Source organism: Pan troglodytes, chromosome 1 (genome assembly GCF_028858775.2).
Source record: "Pan troglodytes isolate AG18354 chromosome 1, NHGRI_mPanTro3-v2.0_pri, whole genome shotgun sequence".
Lineage (NCBI taxonomy): Eukaryota > Metazoa > Chordata > Mammalia > Primates > Hominidae > Pan > Pan troglodytes.
The window spans coordinates 208,925,581-208,939,354 of NC_072398.2; the positions used below are offsets into that span (position 1 = coordinate 208,925,581).

Genomic DNA, 13,774 nt, shown 5'->3' on the forward strand with positions numbered 1-13,774 from the left:
ATGATCATGTAGATCAGTATAATGTCCTAAAGGTAAATAAACCTTTCTTGCTACCTAAAGAAAATGTATCCCATATTCAGATTCGCAGCACAGAACCTGTATTCTGATAGTAGTAGTTTGAGATAACCAACTAGGTGTGGTGATTCCCAAACTTGGCTACATTTTAGAAATGCCTGGAAAACTTAAAAATCACATTGTTCAAGCTGCACTCCAGTTGGAGAACCACTGATGCAGAAAACTTGGGGGAAAATGAGCTGCTTTCCAATGATCTATGGATTAAAGGTACACTGACATTTCCTTCCACCATGAGCAGTGAGCTTCCTGAACACTGCTTCACTAAGAATTATTATGGACCTACTTGGTATTTAAGGGAAGGGTCAAACTTAGAGGAGAAAGCACAAACCTGAACATATAGAGGGCTAAATATTATCTCAAACTAAAATGCCAGAAAATAAAAATAATAAAGCTTTAAAATTTTATCCCAAAGTTTGTTAGAAATTGATGTTATCAAGAGTCAAATTCCCACTCCTCAATATCTGAAAAGTAAGAGACGGAGGGAAAATAACAACCCTCAGGCTGGCTTGTGAAGGGTTTTTGTTTGTTTAATACATCTGAAAAGAATGCATATACAAAGAATTGAGACATGAGAAAGCATTGGTTCAACACTAATGCATCTACAAGAATTAGGTTTGGGAAGGTGGGAAAGATTACCTCAACATTTTTAAAAATTGGAAACTGCAACCAAAATAAGCTGAAAAATCCCTATTAACACTTAAGAAGAGTCTGCATGACTCTTTCCATGATTTTTATTAAACTAGAGAGCCTCAGGGGCTGCTCTAGGGTTCCTCATATGCAAAACAGAAATAAGGGGATTCCCCTGACTGGTCCCCATGTTGTTAAGTGTTCTCCCCACCCCCACCCTACCCCCAGCTTCTTAATGAAGCAGGCCTCCATCCTCCTAACTTGAGAGGATGTGAATCATTCCACAGATGTCTGTCTTCTAGCACCACCCCTCGTATTTCCTCTACATAACAGGTCTTCAGCTGCATTCTAGGAACACCATATACTACTGAGCTGCAAATCTATGCTAAGCATATAAGACAATGACTGAAAGGGAAAAAAATTTTTTTAATTACAAACTCAATTCATTTGGTGCATTTCAAAGGTGCAATACTTTTCTTCATTTATCAGTGAAAGAAGTTAGAAATTAACTTCCCAAAAAAATCAGCAAATGGCAAACAAATGTCCTTGAAAGTCACAGTCACATATAGTGCGTCCTAGAAAAGAGGAGGGGCAAGACGGGCTCCACCCACTTTTATGAGTTTCATCAAATACTGGATCTACTCAAGGGTGGAGAGAAAAGGCAACTTTCAAAAAGGAGTATGTTATTAAATGAGGCATTTACTATACTCCTTCCTAAGAGCACCAGATGGGGAACATGTTTTCTAAACTAGATCTAGGAAGTGGAATGTGGAATCAATCCGTCCTCCTCCCCTTAAGGGCTAACCACTGGTTAATGAATTAAAAAAACAAGACTAAAAAACAAACCCCACACACACTCCCCCCAAAAAAAAGAGGAGGGAAAAAAACAAAACAAAACACTAAGATGTCCCAGATTACTCTCCAGAGTGGAACCAGGGAGCAGCTTCAACAATTCCAATTAGTCTGTTACAGAGTCATCCACAAGCATGCCTTGCTTTTAAACAAAAAAAAACACACACACACACACACAAAAATTTTTTTTTTGAAACAACAAAAAAAAACTAGTACTAATCACTTTTCTGACAATACAATTACTCAAAATTAACTAGTACTGGGAGGGGGAAGAGGGGGGCCATACCTATGGGCCTTGTCTCACACGAGTGCATGTGGGTAGGTGCAGGGTATTTGTCATTATTGCAAAAACGAATTTTAATTTTTAATCTTTAGTTTGATTTAAACATTGCTTTTAGTATGATGCCGACACCAGCTGTGCAGAAAGGGCTCTGGAGAGATGTTCATAGCAGCACACACCTGCGGCTCTTCTTCGGTTCTGGAGGCTCCAGGGCAGCCAATATTGCTTCGTCAAATACATTCTTTAGGCCTTTCTGAAAAGGGGTAGAAAGAAAAAATGGGCGGTCTGATTTTCAGTATAATAAAGTTGGAGTTCAAATTTAAAACATTCAAACCCCCAAGAGTTGGCAAAGAAAGAAACATTAAAAACAACCCTGAATCTCAACACAATAATCTCACTTCACCAAGATTTGTCCAGGGCACTGGAAGGATTCAGCAATTCAGGAGCAGAGGAGCAGATATTCATGAGTGAGACAGTGGTCCTTTGAGAAAGCTTTGCGCAGACCAATGTATGTCACAAGAAGCAAACAAGCACATGTGTCATTTGCTCATTCAGTATGAGTTTTGTAATGTGCTGCTGAAACATTTTACATAAAAACAAGGGAAGCAGCTCTGCATTCAAATGAAACAGCTGGATATGAAACAGAGGACTGAGAGGACGGGCACGGGTCAGTGGCATCCTTATTCTATGGAAGGCACAGGCAGAGAGAGAGAGGGTGATTATGGTAGCTGCAAAGATAGTCACTTTGAACTCCCTTTATCCCACCAGTTAGACAGAGTCAAGGAGATTCAAGGGAGCAAAAATGTGGGTACCTGATACATACGTAAAATTAGAGCCAGTCAGTGCAACAGGAATAAAGCTTCATCAGGCATTTATACAAACGGTTGTATATTTTTAATTTCAAAATTTGAAGGTAACCACAATTGTATATTTCCCTCACAATAAAATCAGAAGCAGGAAAATATAAAGGTGGCAGCTTTACATCTCAGCATTAACAAACTGTAAGTCAACTGTTTAAATGGATGCTACTCTTAAAAGATAATGTAACAAATGAACTCATAAAGCAGTAGCAGATACATCAATATCTCCCCCACCCCAGACTGACAAATACTCCACTACAGCACAGACAGCCAAAGCAACAGCAACACAAAGTTTCACCACACAAAGGAAAACCACAAAAGAATCCTCCCTTCCCCATTACACTCTACTAGGTCACCCCTTTTCCATAAGGTTTGTCATGCAATTACAATTAACAATTGATCATAAGAGTAAAATGATGTTTGTGTTACTTTCTCCATCTAGAACTAAGATCTAGAAGTGTTAAAACTCTTGTTATTTTCTCCAAGAGGACATTCTTAATGCCAGACCAAGTTCCCTTTTGCAATAGTAATCCAAACCAAAAAGCTCTGAGCATCAGGCAACTCAAGCAGCAGAACATTAAAACAAGTCCAACTTGACTACTGATCACAAAAAATTTATATGATATTGCATTCTTGATCAAAAACTAATACAGAGGTTGCTCTAAGGTGGTGAGTAAAAAGACGCAGAGGCTTTCAAACAGGATGGTTTTATTCCTTTGCTTTTAAACGATCTTTCTACAGTAGTGGGACAGGAAGCAGCAGCAAAGAAGGGAAGGAGAAAACAGTTTAGAATATACAGCACTTCCTTTTGGGTTGAGTTTCCGGAGGCTCGAGGGCAGCTAGGATAGCCTCATCAAACACATTCTTCAGACCTCTCTACAAGACAGAGGGGAGGAGAGAGAATAGCAGCCAGGTTAGAGGATTAGAAAGACTAGCAGGTACAACAGCAGTCCGGATTAAATGAGCTGAATTCACAGAAGCAATGTGCCTTAAGAAAAAACGCTAGAATGCTAGATCTTAAGCCCATTATAACCAGGAGAGTAGATAACTGACCAAAAACTTCACCTCAAGCAAGGTTAACTGAGCAGGAAAGCAATTTTTATTAAAACGCAATATGTTGACTTCTAACACATTTTGGAAATAAATCTATTACAATTTCAGGCTTATGTGAATTCAGCCCCTGAATAACTGAAGGACACAAATAGCAGACTAACAGGCATGCTATGTATTTCTAGGTTCAATGACATATCTGAATGTGATTAACCAAGATTTCAGAGTAAACTGGTTTCCCAGAACGGAAAGGTTCAGACATTTAAAAAGTGTTAATTGTGCAACAGTACCAACTAGAAGGACTTTAAAGAACAGACTCTAGAAACAGCATACACTTCAGTTATTCAGCAATGTTATTAGAGCAAGTAACCACCACCCAAGTCATAAGAAAACAAAGAATGGGGTCCTAGAATGAGTTTTAGCAAGCAGTCCAGTGCTTTAAGATGTCTGCATGGGTATCAGAGCATAAAGCATGGAGTGAAAACGAAGAATATTCTCAGATCTTACGGGGATTAAGATACAGAAATACACTTACACCTCAGCCAGAAACTCCAACATGACAGTGTGACTCAGCATTGGTGGTACTTAGGACCCAGGTCTACAGACTCACCTAAAATCACCTAAATCTGAAGCCACAAGTTTACCACCCAAGGTTGTTTCACATGTTCTTTAGTTTGATCAGTTTGATCCCAAGTAAATATGTCCTAAAAGTTCCAGAACACAGCTCCAATTGTAAGTGCCAACCCCAGACCACCCCAAGTGTTCCCACCTCCACCCTGCCCCCATCCATGACATCCCACAGGACTGGTACCCACATGTCACATTAGACACAAAATAAATCAGAAACAGCAGTAAATTCTTTAAAAGCAGCAAAAGTTAAAAAGCCTTCCTCTTTCTACATCATTTACAAAGTAGAAATGCCACATAAAAGTTAAAATTCCACTGCAATTCTTTCTACACATCTAGGAACCAACTCTGGCAGTAAAATATAAAAGGAAGGAAGGAGTACAGAAAGGGAAATATACTTTATAAGGAAAAAAAGAGGAGGAGGACTATTAGAAACTGGAGTGTATCCCTTAACAAGAAGGAATTCCTTTCTTGCTTACCATGGACGAAGATCAACAAATGCTCTATGAAACAAAACTAATCTTTGCTTGACCACCATCTGTTTATATTAAGACTTTAGTTTTAGAGGAATCAACAAACAGAATCTGTAAGCCTCAAAGTTCTAGCTCCCAAACACAACCACAGACCCCATTTTCTAACTTCCCCTCTTTTGACTTCTCCATACTTCAAACTCTGGTAAGAAAAATGTACCTGCTAAGACCTTTTAAACTTCATACTCTCTACAAATGGATTTACTATATACACCTGTTGATACTGTAAAAATCTTACATTAAAAGCATCCAATTATCTAAAGCATCACTAGTAACCTAAAAGTGAATCCACAGGGCCTATGTGTCTTCCCTCAAAGCAACCCATATCTAGAGAACAGAGGTATGCATCAGAAGCACACAGAATTAGTGTCTAACATGGACATGACTGTTTCACACATGACTTTCCCTTGTCTCCCCCAATATACAGACACAGGCACACTTTTCTGGGAATGTTACTAAAACACACAGAGAAGCACCAGGCATTTTTTAAAACTCTCAAAACAGTGCTATGCATGAGAAGGTGTAAAATCTTCTAAACTTTTAAATAACTGCTTCTATAATAGCACTAAACTGCCCAAAAAAACGAGGATTAGAAGATTATGTTTAAATCATCTGATACTAGGCCTCGAAGTTATTTTGAGAGATATCCCAGTTAAGCATAAAAGTTTTATCTGTAAATATCCAACCAAGTACTAAACTGACTATTAAATTATGCACTAGGCCCTATAAACTAAATACCTAGTGCATATGTAATAAGTAATCATATATGCCATTTACCCTAGTATACGCGTAGTTAAGAATCCAATAGTGTTTTTTAGAAACACAATAAAAATGAATGAATTACCTGAAAACATAAGCATAAATATAATGAGTTTAATATAATTATTAGAAACCTCCACCCTTCAATCTTGCCCTATTAGGCATGTCTGCTCAGTGTTCAAACTTCAAAGCATCAGTACCAGTAGAACATACAACTTTTGTGCTAATTATTCCCATAACTTTTTCCTTTGCCCCCAGAACAGTACTCAAAGGACGGAATCAGCGATATCATGAAGGTGAAAAAGTTTAAACCATACACATCAGTTACAAGTCCCATTCCAAATACCCTAACATTGCTCCCTATCTTCAACAAAATCTGAGTTTCCCATCAAACTACAAAAGGAGTTCCAATTAAATCACTCAAAAACGGCCGGAATGCATGAGGAAGGAATACTTCCAAAAATATAGGAATAGAGACACTATATAAAGCATGCTTGAGAACTGTGGCAGAAATAGCCATGGCTGCCTTCTTTGACATTAAAGTCTCAATTATTATGACTAATTCCCTATCCTGGTTGAATTGCCCAAGAAACAGTATAGTATCAATTGTCAGAATTGGCAAGAAAAGATCAGACATATTCAGATGAAAATTTAAGTGTTTAGAAAAAAAAAAAATCATTCACATCCTCTCTTGCAAGTTTATGCTTATCTGAACCTTTCCTGTAAGGTTTTTGTTTTAACACGACCCTGACCACTACGAATCATTCAGTACAATACGAGAGCTTACCAACACAAGGGGTTTAGGAACTAATAATATTCTCCAAAAAACAAAGAGGCCTCTAACAAAAGAACATACAATATGAAGCTGTTCATATTCTTGCTGGGCATCTTTGAGCACTGCTGATCACTGTTAGAAATAACTCCTGTATCCTAATGCTCTAATAAATGACTCGACCATAAATACACATGGGGTTTCATGCCACCCTTACCTGTGTAAGTGCAGAACACTCCACATACTTGACAGCCTTCAGGTCACGGGCCAGCTTTTCAGCAGTCTCTGGAGTGATAGGCTTCTGTTTGTTCTTGGCAAGTTTCTCAATAGTAGAGGGGTCATCTCTGAGATCAATTTGAGTCCCAACAAGCAAGAAAGGAGTCTTTGGACAGTGGTGAGTTATCTCAGGCACCCACTAAAAAAAGGTATTTTAAAATACACCTTTGTTAATCAACAAGCCTCTAATGCTATTTATAACAGGTCAGTAGAAATTCTGAGATGATCTTCTTAGGGCAAGAGTATCTGATCAGCTTACCTTTTCTTTCACATTTTCAAATGAAGATGGAGAGACCACTGAAAAACAGACTAGAAATACATCTGTTTGTGGATAACTCAGCGGTCGTAATCTGTCATAATCCTCTTGCCCTAGAAAAAAGAAAAATATTGGAGAGAATTCAGCAACTGAATCTTGGTGTCCTCAAAGTGTTAAAAGCATGCTGGTCATTACTCAAAAAGCAACTTACTTATCTAATAAAATGTATGGCTTTGTAATATAATATGTGGGCAATATTCTCAATCAGCTAATTCTACAAACTTCAAGCACTCAGAACAGCAATGAATTTACTATTATGTTATTTGCTTTTATTACCAGTTTGTGGTGTTCAATCTTTGTGTCCATTAGAAACCCAATAATAAATGTAATAATAAACTCTTGCTACAGAAATGGTTAAAAATCAATCCTTGTAATCCCAGCACTTTGGGAGGCCGAGACAGGCGGATCACCTGAGGTCAGGAGTTCAAGACCAGCCTGGCCAACATGATGAAGCCTCATCTCTACTAAAAATATAAAAATTAGCCGGGTGTGGTGGTGCACATCTGTAATCCCAGCTACTTGGAAGGCTGAGGCAGAAGAATCACGTGAACCCAGAAGGCGGAGGTTGCAGTGAGCCGAGATGGCATCACTGTACTCCAGTCTGGGTGACAGAGTGAGACTCCATCTCAGATATGGGAAAGAAACAATCACAGTGAAATCATCTAAGGAAAGAAAAACCTCACTGAAACCCAGATGACAAAATCCACTGCCCATCATGACTACAAACACAGGTTCATATATTTAGTTAATGCGTGTATATAAGACCGGTATCTGAAACTGATAACGCCTAGAAAACAAATTTAGCAAGAATTAATCGATACTCAAAATAATAAAAATACTTAGAATTAACTTAATCAGAGGCAAAAGACTTGGATAACAAAAAAATTCAAAACTGCTGAAAGAAATTAAAGAAGACATAAATAAATGGAAACACATCCCACATTCATGAACTGGAAGACTTAATATTGTTGACATGTCAACATTATCCAAAGCAACCTACAGACTCAATGCAATTCCTATCAAAATCCCAACAAGGGATAGTAATCTTGAAACAAGGGACAATAGACAAAATAATCTTGAAAAAGAATAAAGCTGAAGCACTCCCATTTCCTGATTTCAAAACTTACTACAAGGCTACAATAATCAAAACAGTGCGGTATTGGCATAGGGAGATATATAAGACAATGGAATAGACTAGAGAACCCAGAAATAAACCCTTACATATGTGGGCAAATAATTTTTCTTTTCTTTTTTTTTTTTTTTAGACAGAGTCTCACTCTATCACCCAGGCTGGAGTGCAGTGGCACAATCTCGGCTCACTGCAACCTCCACCTCCCCAGTTCAAGAGACTCTCCTGCCTCCACCTTCTGAGTAGCTGGGACTATAGGCACACACCACCGCACCAGGCTAATTTTTGTATTTTTAGTAGACACAGGGTTTCACCATGTTGGCCAGGCTGGTCTTAAACTTCTGACCTCAGGTGATCTGCCCACCTCAGCCTCCCAAAGTGCTAAGATTACAGGTGTGAGCCACCGTGCCTAGCCTAGCTCAAATAATTTTTGATAAGGGTGCCAAGACCATTCAGTGGTAAAAGGACTCTTCAATAAATGGTGCTGAGAAAATGACATATTCACACGCAAAAGACAAAGATGAAACCTTACCTAATACTATATACTAAAATTAACTCAAAATGGATAAAAGGTCTAAACGTTAGACCTAAAACTTTAAAACTCCCAGAAAACATAGGGCAAAAGATTCAGGTGGACTTGGCAATAATTTGTTTGGATATCACACCAAACCACCAAAAAATAGACAAACTTCATGAAGTTGTGAAAATTTTATACATCAGAAGATAGTATCAACAGAATAAAAACGCAACCCACAAAACAGGAAAAAATATATGCAAATCGTGTATGTGATAAGAGATTAATACCCGGAATCTACAAAGAACTCCTAAAACTTACCCCCCCAAAAAAATCCCAATTCAAAAATGGGCAAAGAACTTGATTAAACCGACCTTTCTCCAAAGATATATAAATGGCCATAAGATGCTCAACATCACTAATCATTAAGGAAATGCAAATCAAAACCACAATTAGATACCACCTCACACTAATTAGGATGGCTACAATTAAAAAAAAAAAACAGGAAATAAGTGTCGAACAGAAGAATGTGACTATATCAAACCCCACGTACTGTTGGTAGGAATATAAAATGGGACAGCCACTGTGGAAAACAATACGGAGGTTCCTCAAAAAAATTAAAAACATGATCCAACAATTCCACTTCTGGGTATATACCCCAAAAGAACTGAAAGCAGGGTGTCAACAAGGTATTTGTATACCCATGTTGATAGCAACATTATTCAAAATAGCTAAAACGTGGAAGCAATTCATAGCACCAGTATTAAAACTGGAACCCAAACATCCATCAACTTGTTAATGGATAAACAAAACTGTGATATATTCATAGAACAGAATACCACTCGGCAATCAAAAGAAACAACTACCAATACACACAACATGGACAACTCTCACAAACATTATGCTATGTAAAAATAGTCACACAAAAGACTACATATTGTATGGTGCCATTTATATGAAACCCTAGAAAAGGAAAACAGTAGAAACAAAGAAAGCAGATCAGTGGTTGCCTGGAACCAGGTCAAGGTACAGGGCTGACTGCAAAGGGAACCCAGAAATAAACACTCACATATATGGTCAAATAATTTTTGATAAGGGTGCCAACACCATTCAGTGGTAAAAGAACTCACCACAGAAAATTTGAGGGGTGATAAAAATGTTACACATTTTATTATGGTGGAGGGTCTGCAAAATGCATCACACTGAACACTTAAAACGATTTTTTTTTTTTAAAAGACGGAGTCTCACTCTGTCACCCAGGCTGGAGGGCAGTGGCAGAATCTCGGCTCACTGCAACCTCCGCCCCCTGGGTTCAAGCAATTTTCCTGTCTCAGCCTCCTGAGTAGCTGGGACTTAACAGGCATACACCACTACACTGGGCTAATTTTGTATTTTTAGTAGAGATGGGGTTTCACCATACTGGCCAGGCTGGTCTCAAACTCCTGACCTCAGGTGAACTGCCTGTCTCAGCCTCCCAAAGTACTGCAATTACAGGCGTGAGCCACCGCGCCTGGCCTTAAAATGATTTTTATTGCACTACGCATCAAAAAAGCTTTCAAAAGTACTCGCCAGAAAATGTAAAGGCTTATAAATAATAAACTTTGAAATCTGAAAATACTAATTTTCAACCACAAGTAGCCATAAATTATCTTTTCTTGCCAGGCGCGGTGGTTCACACCTGTAATCCCAGCACTTTGGGAGGCCGAGGCAGGCGGATCACCTGAGGTCAGAAGTTCGAGACCAGCCTGACCAACATGGAGAAACCCTATCTCTACTAAAATACAAAAAAATTAGCCGGGTATGGTGGCACATGCCTGTAATCCCAGCTACTCAGGAGGCTGAGGCAGAAGAATCGCTTGAACCTGGGAGGCGGAGGTTGCGGTGAGCCGAGATTGCACCATTGCACTCCAGCCTGGGTAACAACAGCAAAACTCCATCTCAACAAAAAAAAAAAAAAAAATTTCTCTGTGCCTTTGGACACAAATGAACACAGAAGAAAACCCCTCATTTATCATGACATTATGGGTCATTGTTTTCTCTATATTCCAAATTTAATATACCATTACTTTTATGATTTTAATGTATTAAAAATTTCTCTAATCTTTATTGTCTCTCCATTTCACGTTCTCAATTAAATCCAAACAGTTCCTCGTGGTACACAGTATAACACCACATTCCATGGGAGCAACATGTTAACTTGCAAACAGTAACAGTAACTCAAAGCACAAAGTTTAGAATTCCTACATTCTAAAGATACTCTAAAGGATATCTTTCTGAGATTTTCCTCTGGCTAACTGAGCTGATAATAAGACGGCACATAGAGAAAAGTCAGAAATTAAGATGAGCAGCCACTCTTGAAAACAAGAAATAGCACTGAGGAATTAGGTACATTTAAGGAAGAAAGTAATTTGTTCTTACAATTTGGATAGCTGACAAATGTCAATACTGTGAGCAGATAATAGTTCACTCTCAAAATATTTTCAGATACAGTTTAAAATAAGCTATCTAAGAAACTAAACATGTTATTAGACACATAAATTGAATAAGCCTTCAAATATCAAGAGTAATAATAATAAATACTGTAAATGGCTTACGACCTTATAACCTTAGGCATATTTAGGAAACTCTAGGCTTTAAAAAGGAGCAGGTAGGGGTGAAGGGAGAGAATCAGTGGGCATGATTCCTATGAATTCATTCCCTTAGTCCCTCCCCAACCACTAATGCAGTCCCCAATTCTCTGCAAGGTGCACGCATCAGGATTTTAGTTCAATTTGGAGCTTGTATGATGCACTCTAGTCTCACTCTACTTCATCTACTACACTGTTCACCCAGGGTACTCCAAACTCCTATTTGCCAACCCAGGTCTGGGACTGCTCCTTGGTCAAGCATCGACAATCATTATATTCAATCCTGCTAACTAATAACAAAAGGCAATTACTTTGCTCATGTGCTAGTTTCTCAAAATGTCCACAAGAGACAGACAACTAGCAACTGTTAAAGATCAAAACAGTATAAAAGACATTAAGTTTTCACCTGCAGTATCAAAAAGTCCAAGAGTATATGGTTCTCCACCAATCATAACTGTGACTGCATAGTTGTCAAAAACCTAAAAACAAAAAAATACAACACTGTTAGTGTGCAAGGAGAGAGTTAAAATGGCACAGGACAACTCTTAAGCTAAGGCAGTGTTTCCTTGCTAAAACTTAATCGTCCCTTAGTCCATCCATCATCCTTATATAACCAATCTTGCCAACCAAGTCCTTGCATGAGCTAAATGATTCCTGGAAAAAGACAAAGGATGTGTTCTGAGATTTCTGCTCTACCCCAGCAGCCTGGATAAAGAGCCAGAAAAGGTTTAGAGGTGTCACAGGAGCAGAGTCCTCTAGCTACACAAAATGAACCGAACCTGTTCAAGTTTGAAACTTTTCAGACAGTGGTCTACCTCAACATTCAATCTGATTCCTAAGAAACTACTTCTTCATAGACCATTTCCTTTTCATCTAGAAATAAAATATCCTAGATCCATGACCTTTCTTCCTTTCAGAGTCCTAGAAAAGATGAGCCTTGTTATAAACAAGCCCATTTGAGAGAAATAACGGTTCCCTCAAAGTACTCAAAGTGTCCAAGAAAAAGCTGGCAGATTATTTGCTGGGAAGTTTTTTTTGAGACAGAGTCGCACTGCGTCATCCAGGCTGGAGTGCAATGGCATGGTCTCGGCTCACTGCAACCTCTGCCTCCTGGGATCAAGCGATTCTCCCACCTCAGCCTCCTGAGTAGCTGGGACTACGGGTGCATGCCACCACACCCAGCTAATTTTTGTATTTTTAGTAGAGACAGAGTTTCACTATGTTGGCCAGGCTGGTCTCAAACTCCTGACCTCATGATCCACCTGCCTCGGCCTCCCAAAGTCCTGGAATTACAGGTGTGAGCCACTGCACCCAGCCAGCTGGGAATTTTATGAGTAAAATTCATGTTATTGGGCACAAACTGCATGATCTAAGACATCTTCTTTAACAAGATGCTTAATATGTAAATAGACCATAAAACCCTTATCAAATTCAGTACAGCATATGCTAATATTGGTTGTACGAAGTTATTTGTGAAAATGGGAGGTTTAACAATGCTAAATGGGAAAAGACCCAACACAAATTCTGGAGTCTTTAGAATTAATTTACAATTGAAAAGCAATGCTTTCATATACAACTATAATCTGTCAATTTACAATAAAAATTTAAAAATTAAATGATATCTACAAAAAGAAAAGCAAAGCTTTCCAACTAGGAGAAGAATGCCACATTTTAAGACCAGCCCTACTTAACTTTTAGGTACCTACTCTGATTTTCTGACTTATGTTTTAACAGATTGTTCAAGAGCTTATTTAAATGTAAAGAAGAGAAGCAAGGGCATGAGGGAGATGACAGTTAAAGGAAAGTCGGTTCTTAAAAACAGGAACAAAGAAATTGAATGAATGTGGTTAAGCTCTCAAACCAAACAGATTATTTTCTTAAATCACACTTAAGAGACTCAAAAACAACCCTCCTTTACTAGATTGTTCATATCCAAAACTAGACTAAGAATCAGAAAAGCTGGCTTCCATTCCAAAGTCTACTTATGCTAGTGTAATTACGCTAAGTAATTAAACTTAGACTTCTAAGTCTCATCCCTAAATTGGGCCTGAGTACCCTCATCCATTAAGACATGGGTAAGACAATATATATTGTCCCATCCAGCTCTGAATTTCTATTACTCTAGAAATGGCAAGCCCCAACTCATAGATGGGAACTTAAATGCATTCTACACCAAATCCATTTCCATATTAACTTCAACAGGTACCATGAGAACACTATTTGTGCCTCATGGTCCATTCATTTACCTAAATCGGTTCATTTAAAATTTTATTCTACTACTACTCTTCCTTCCACTCTATCACTTTTCCAGAGATGTACAACACAAACATACATATAAAACACCCACAAGCCCACTTAAAATATAACACCAGAAGATCAAAGTCATAAAAGACTCAGAAATTATGTTTACAAGTAAATAACTTCAATGGAGACTGAAACAGAAAAATTCTGATAGCTGTCCTCACTCTGAAACAAGATTC

General features: G+C 38.3%; 1 protein-coding gene across 9 annotated transcripts in view; it reads right to left on the reverse strand.

Annotated features, from left to right (window-relative positions):
* Positions 1-581: 581 nt before the first annotated feature.
* Positions 582-13,774, reverse strand: part of CDC42 (cell division cycle 42) — a 61,416-nt gene continuing 48,223 nt past the window's right edge. For 5 of the 9 annotated variants that reach the window (XM_063812540.1, NM_001280325.1, XM_063812505.1 and 2 more), the window contains 4 exon segments: positions 11,701-11,773; positions 6,968-7,077; positions 6,650-6,847; positions 582-2,087 (listed from right to left, as the gene is read on the reverse strand). In XM_063812540.1, coding sequence (XP_063668610.1) covers positions 1,998-2,087; positions 6,650-6,847; positions 6,968-7,077; positions 11,701-11,773 — 471 coding nt within the window. In that variant the 3' untranslated portion in view covers positions 582-1,997. 9 annotated transcript variants of the gene reach the window in all.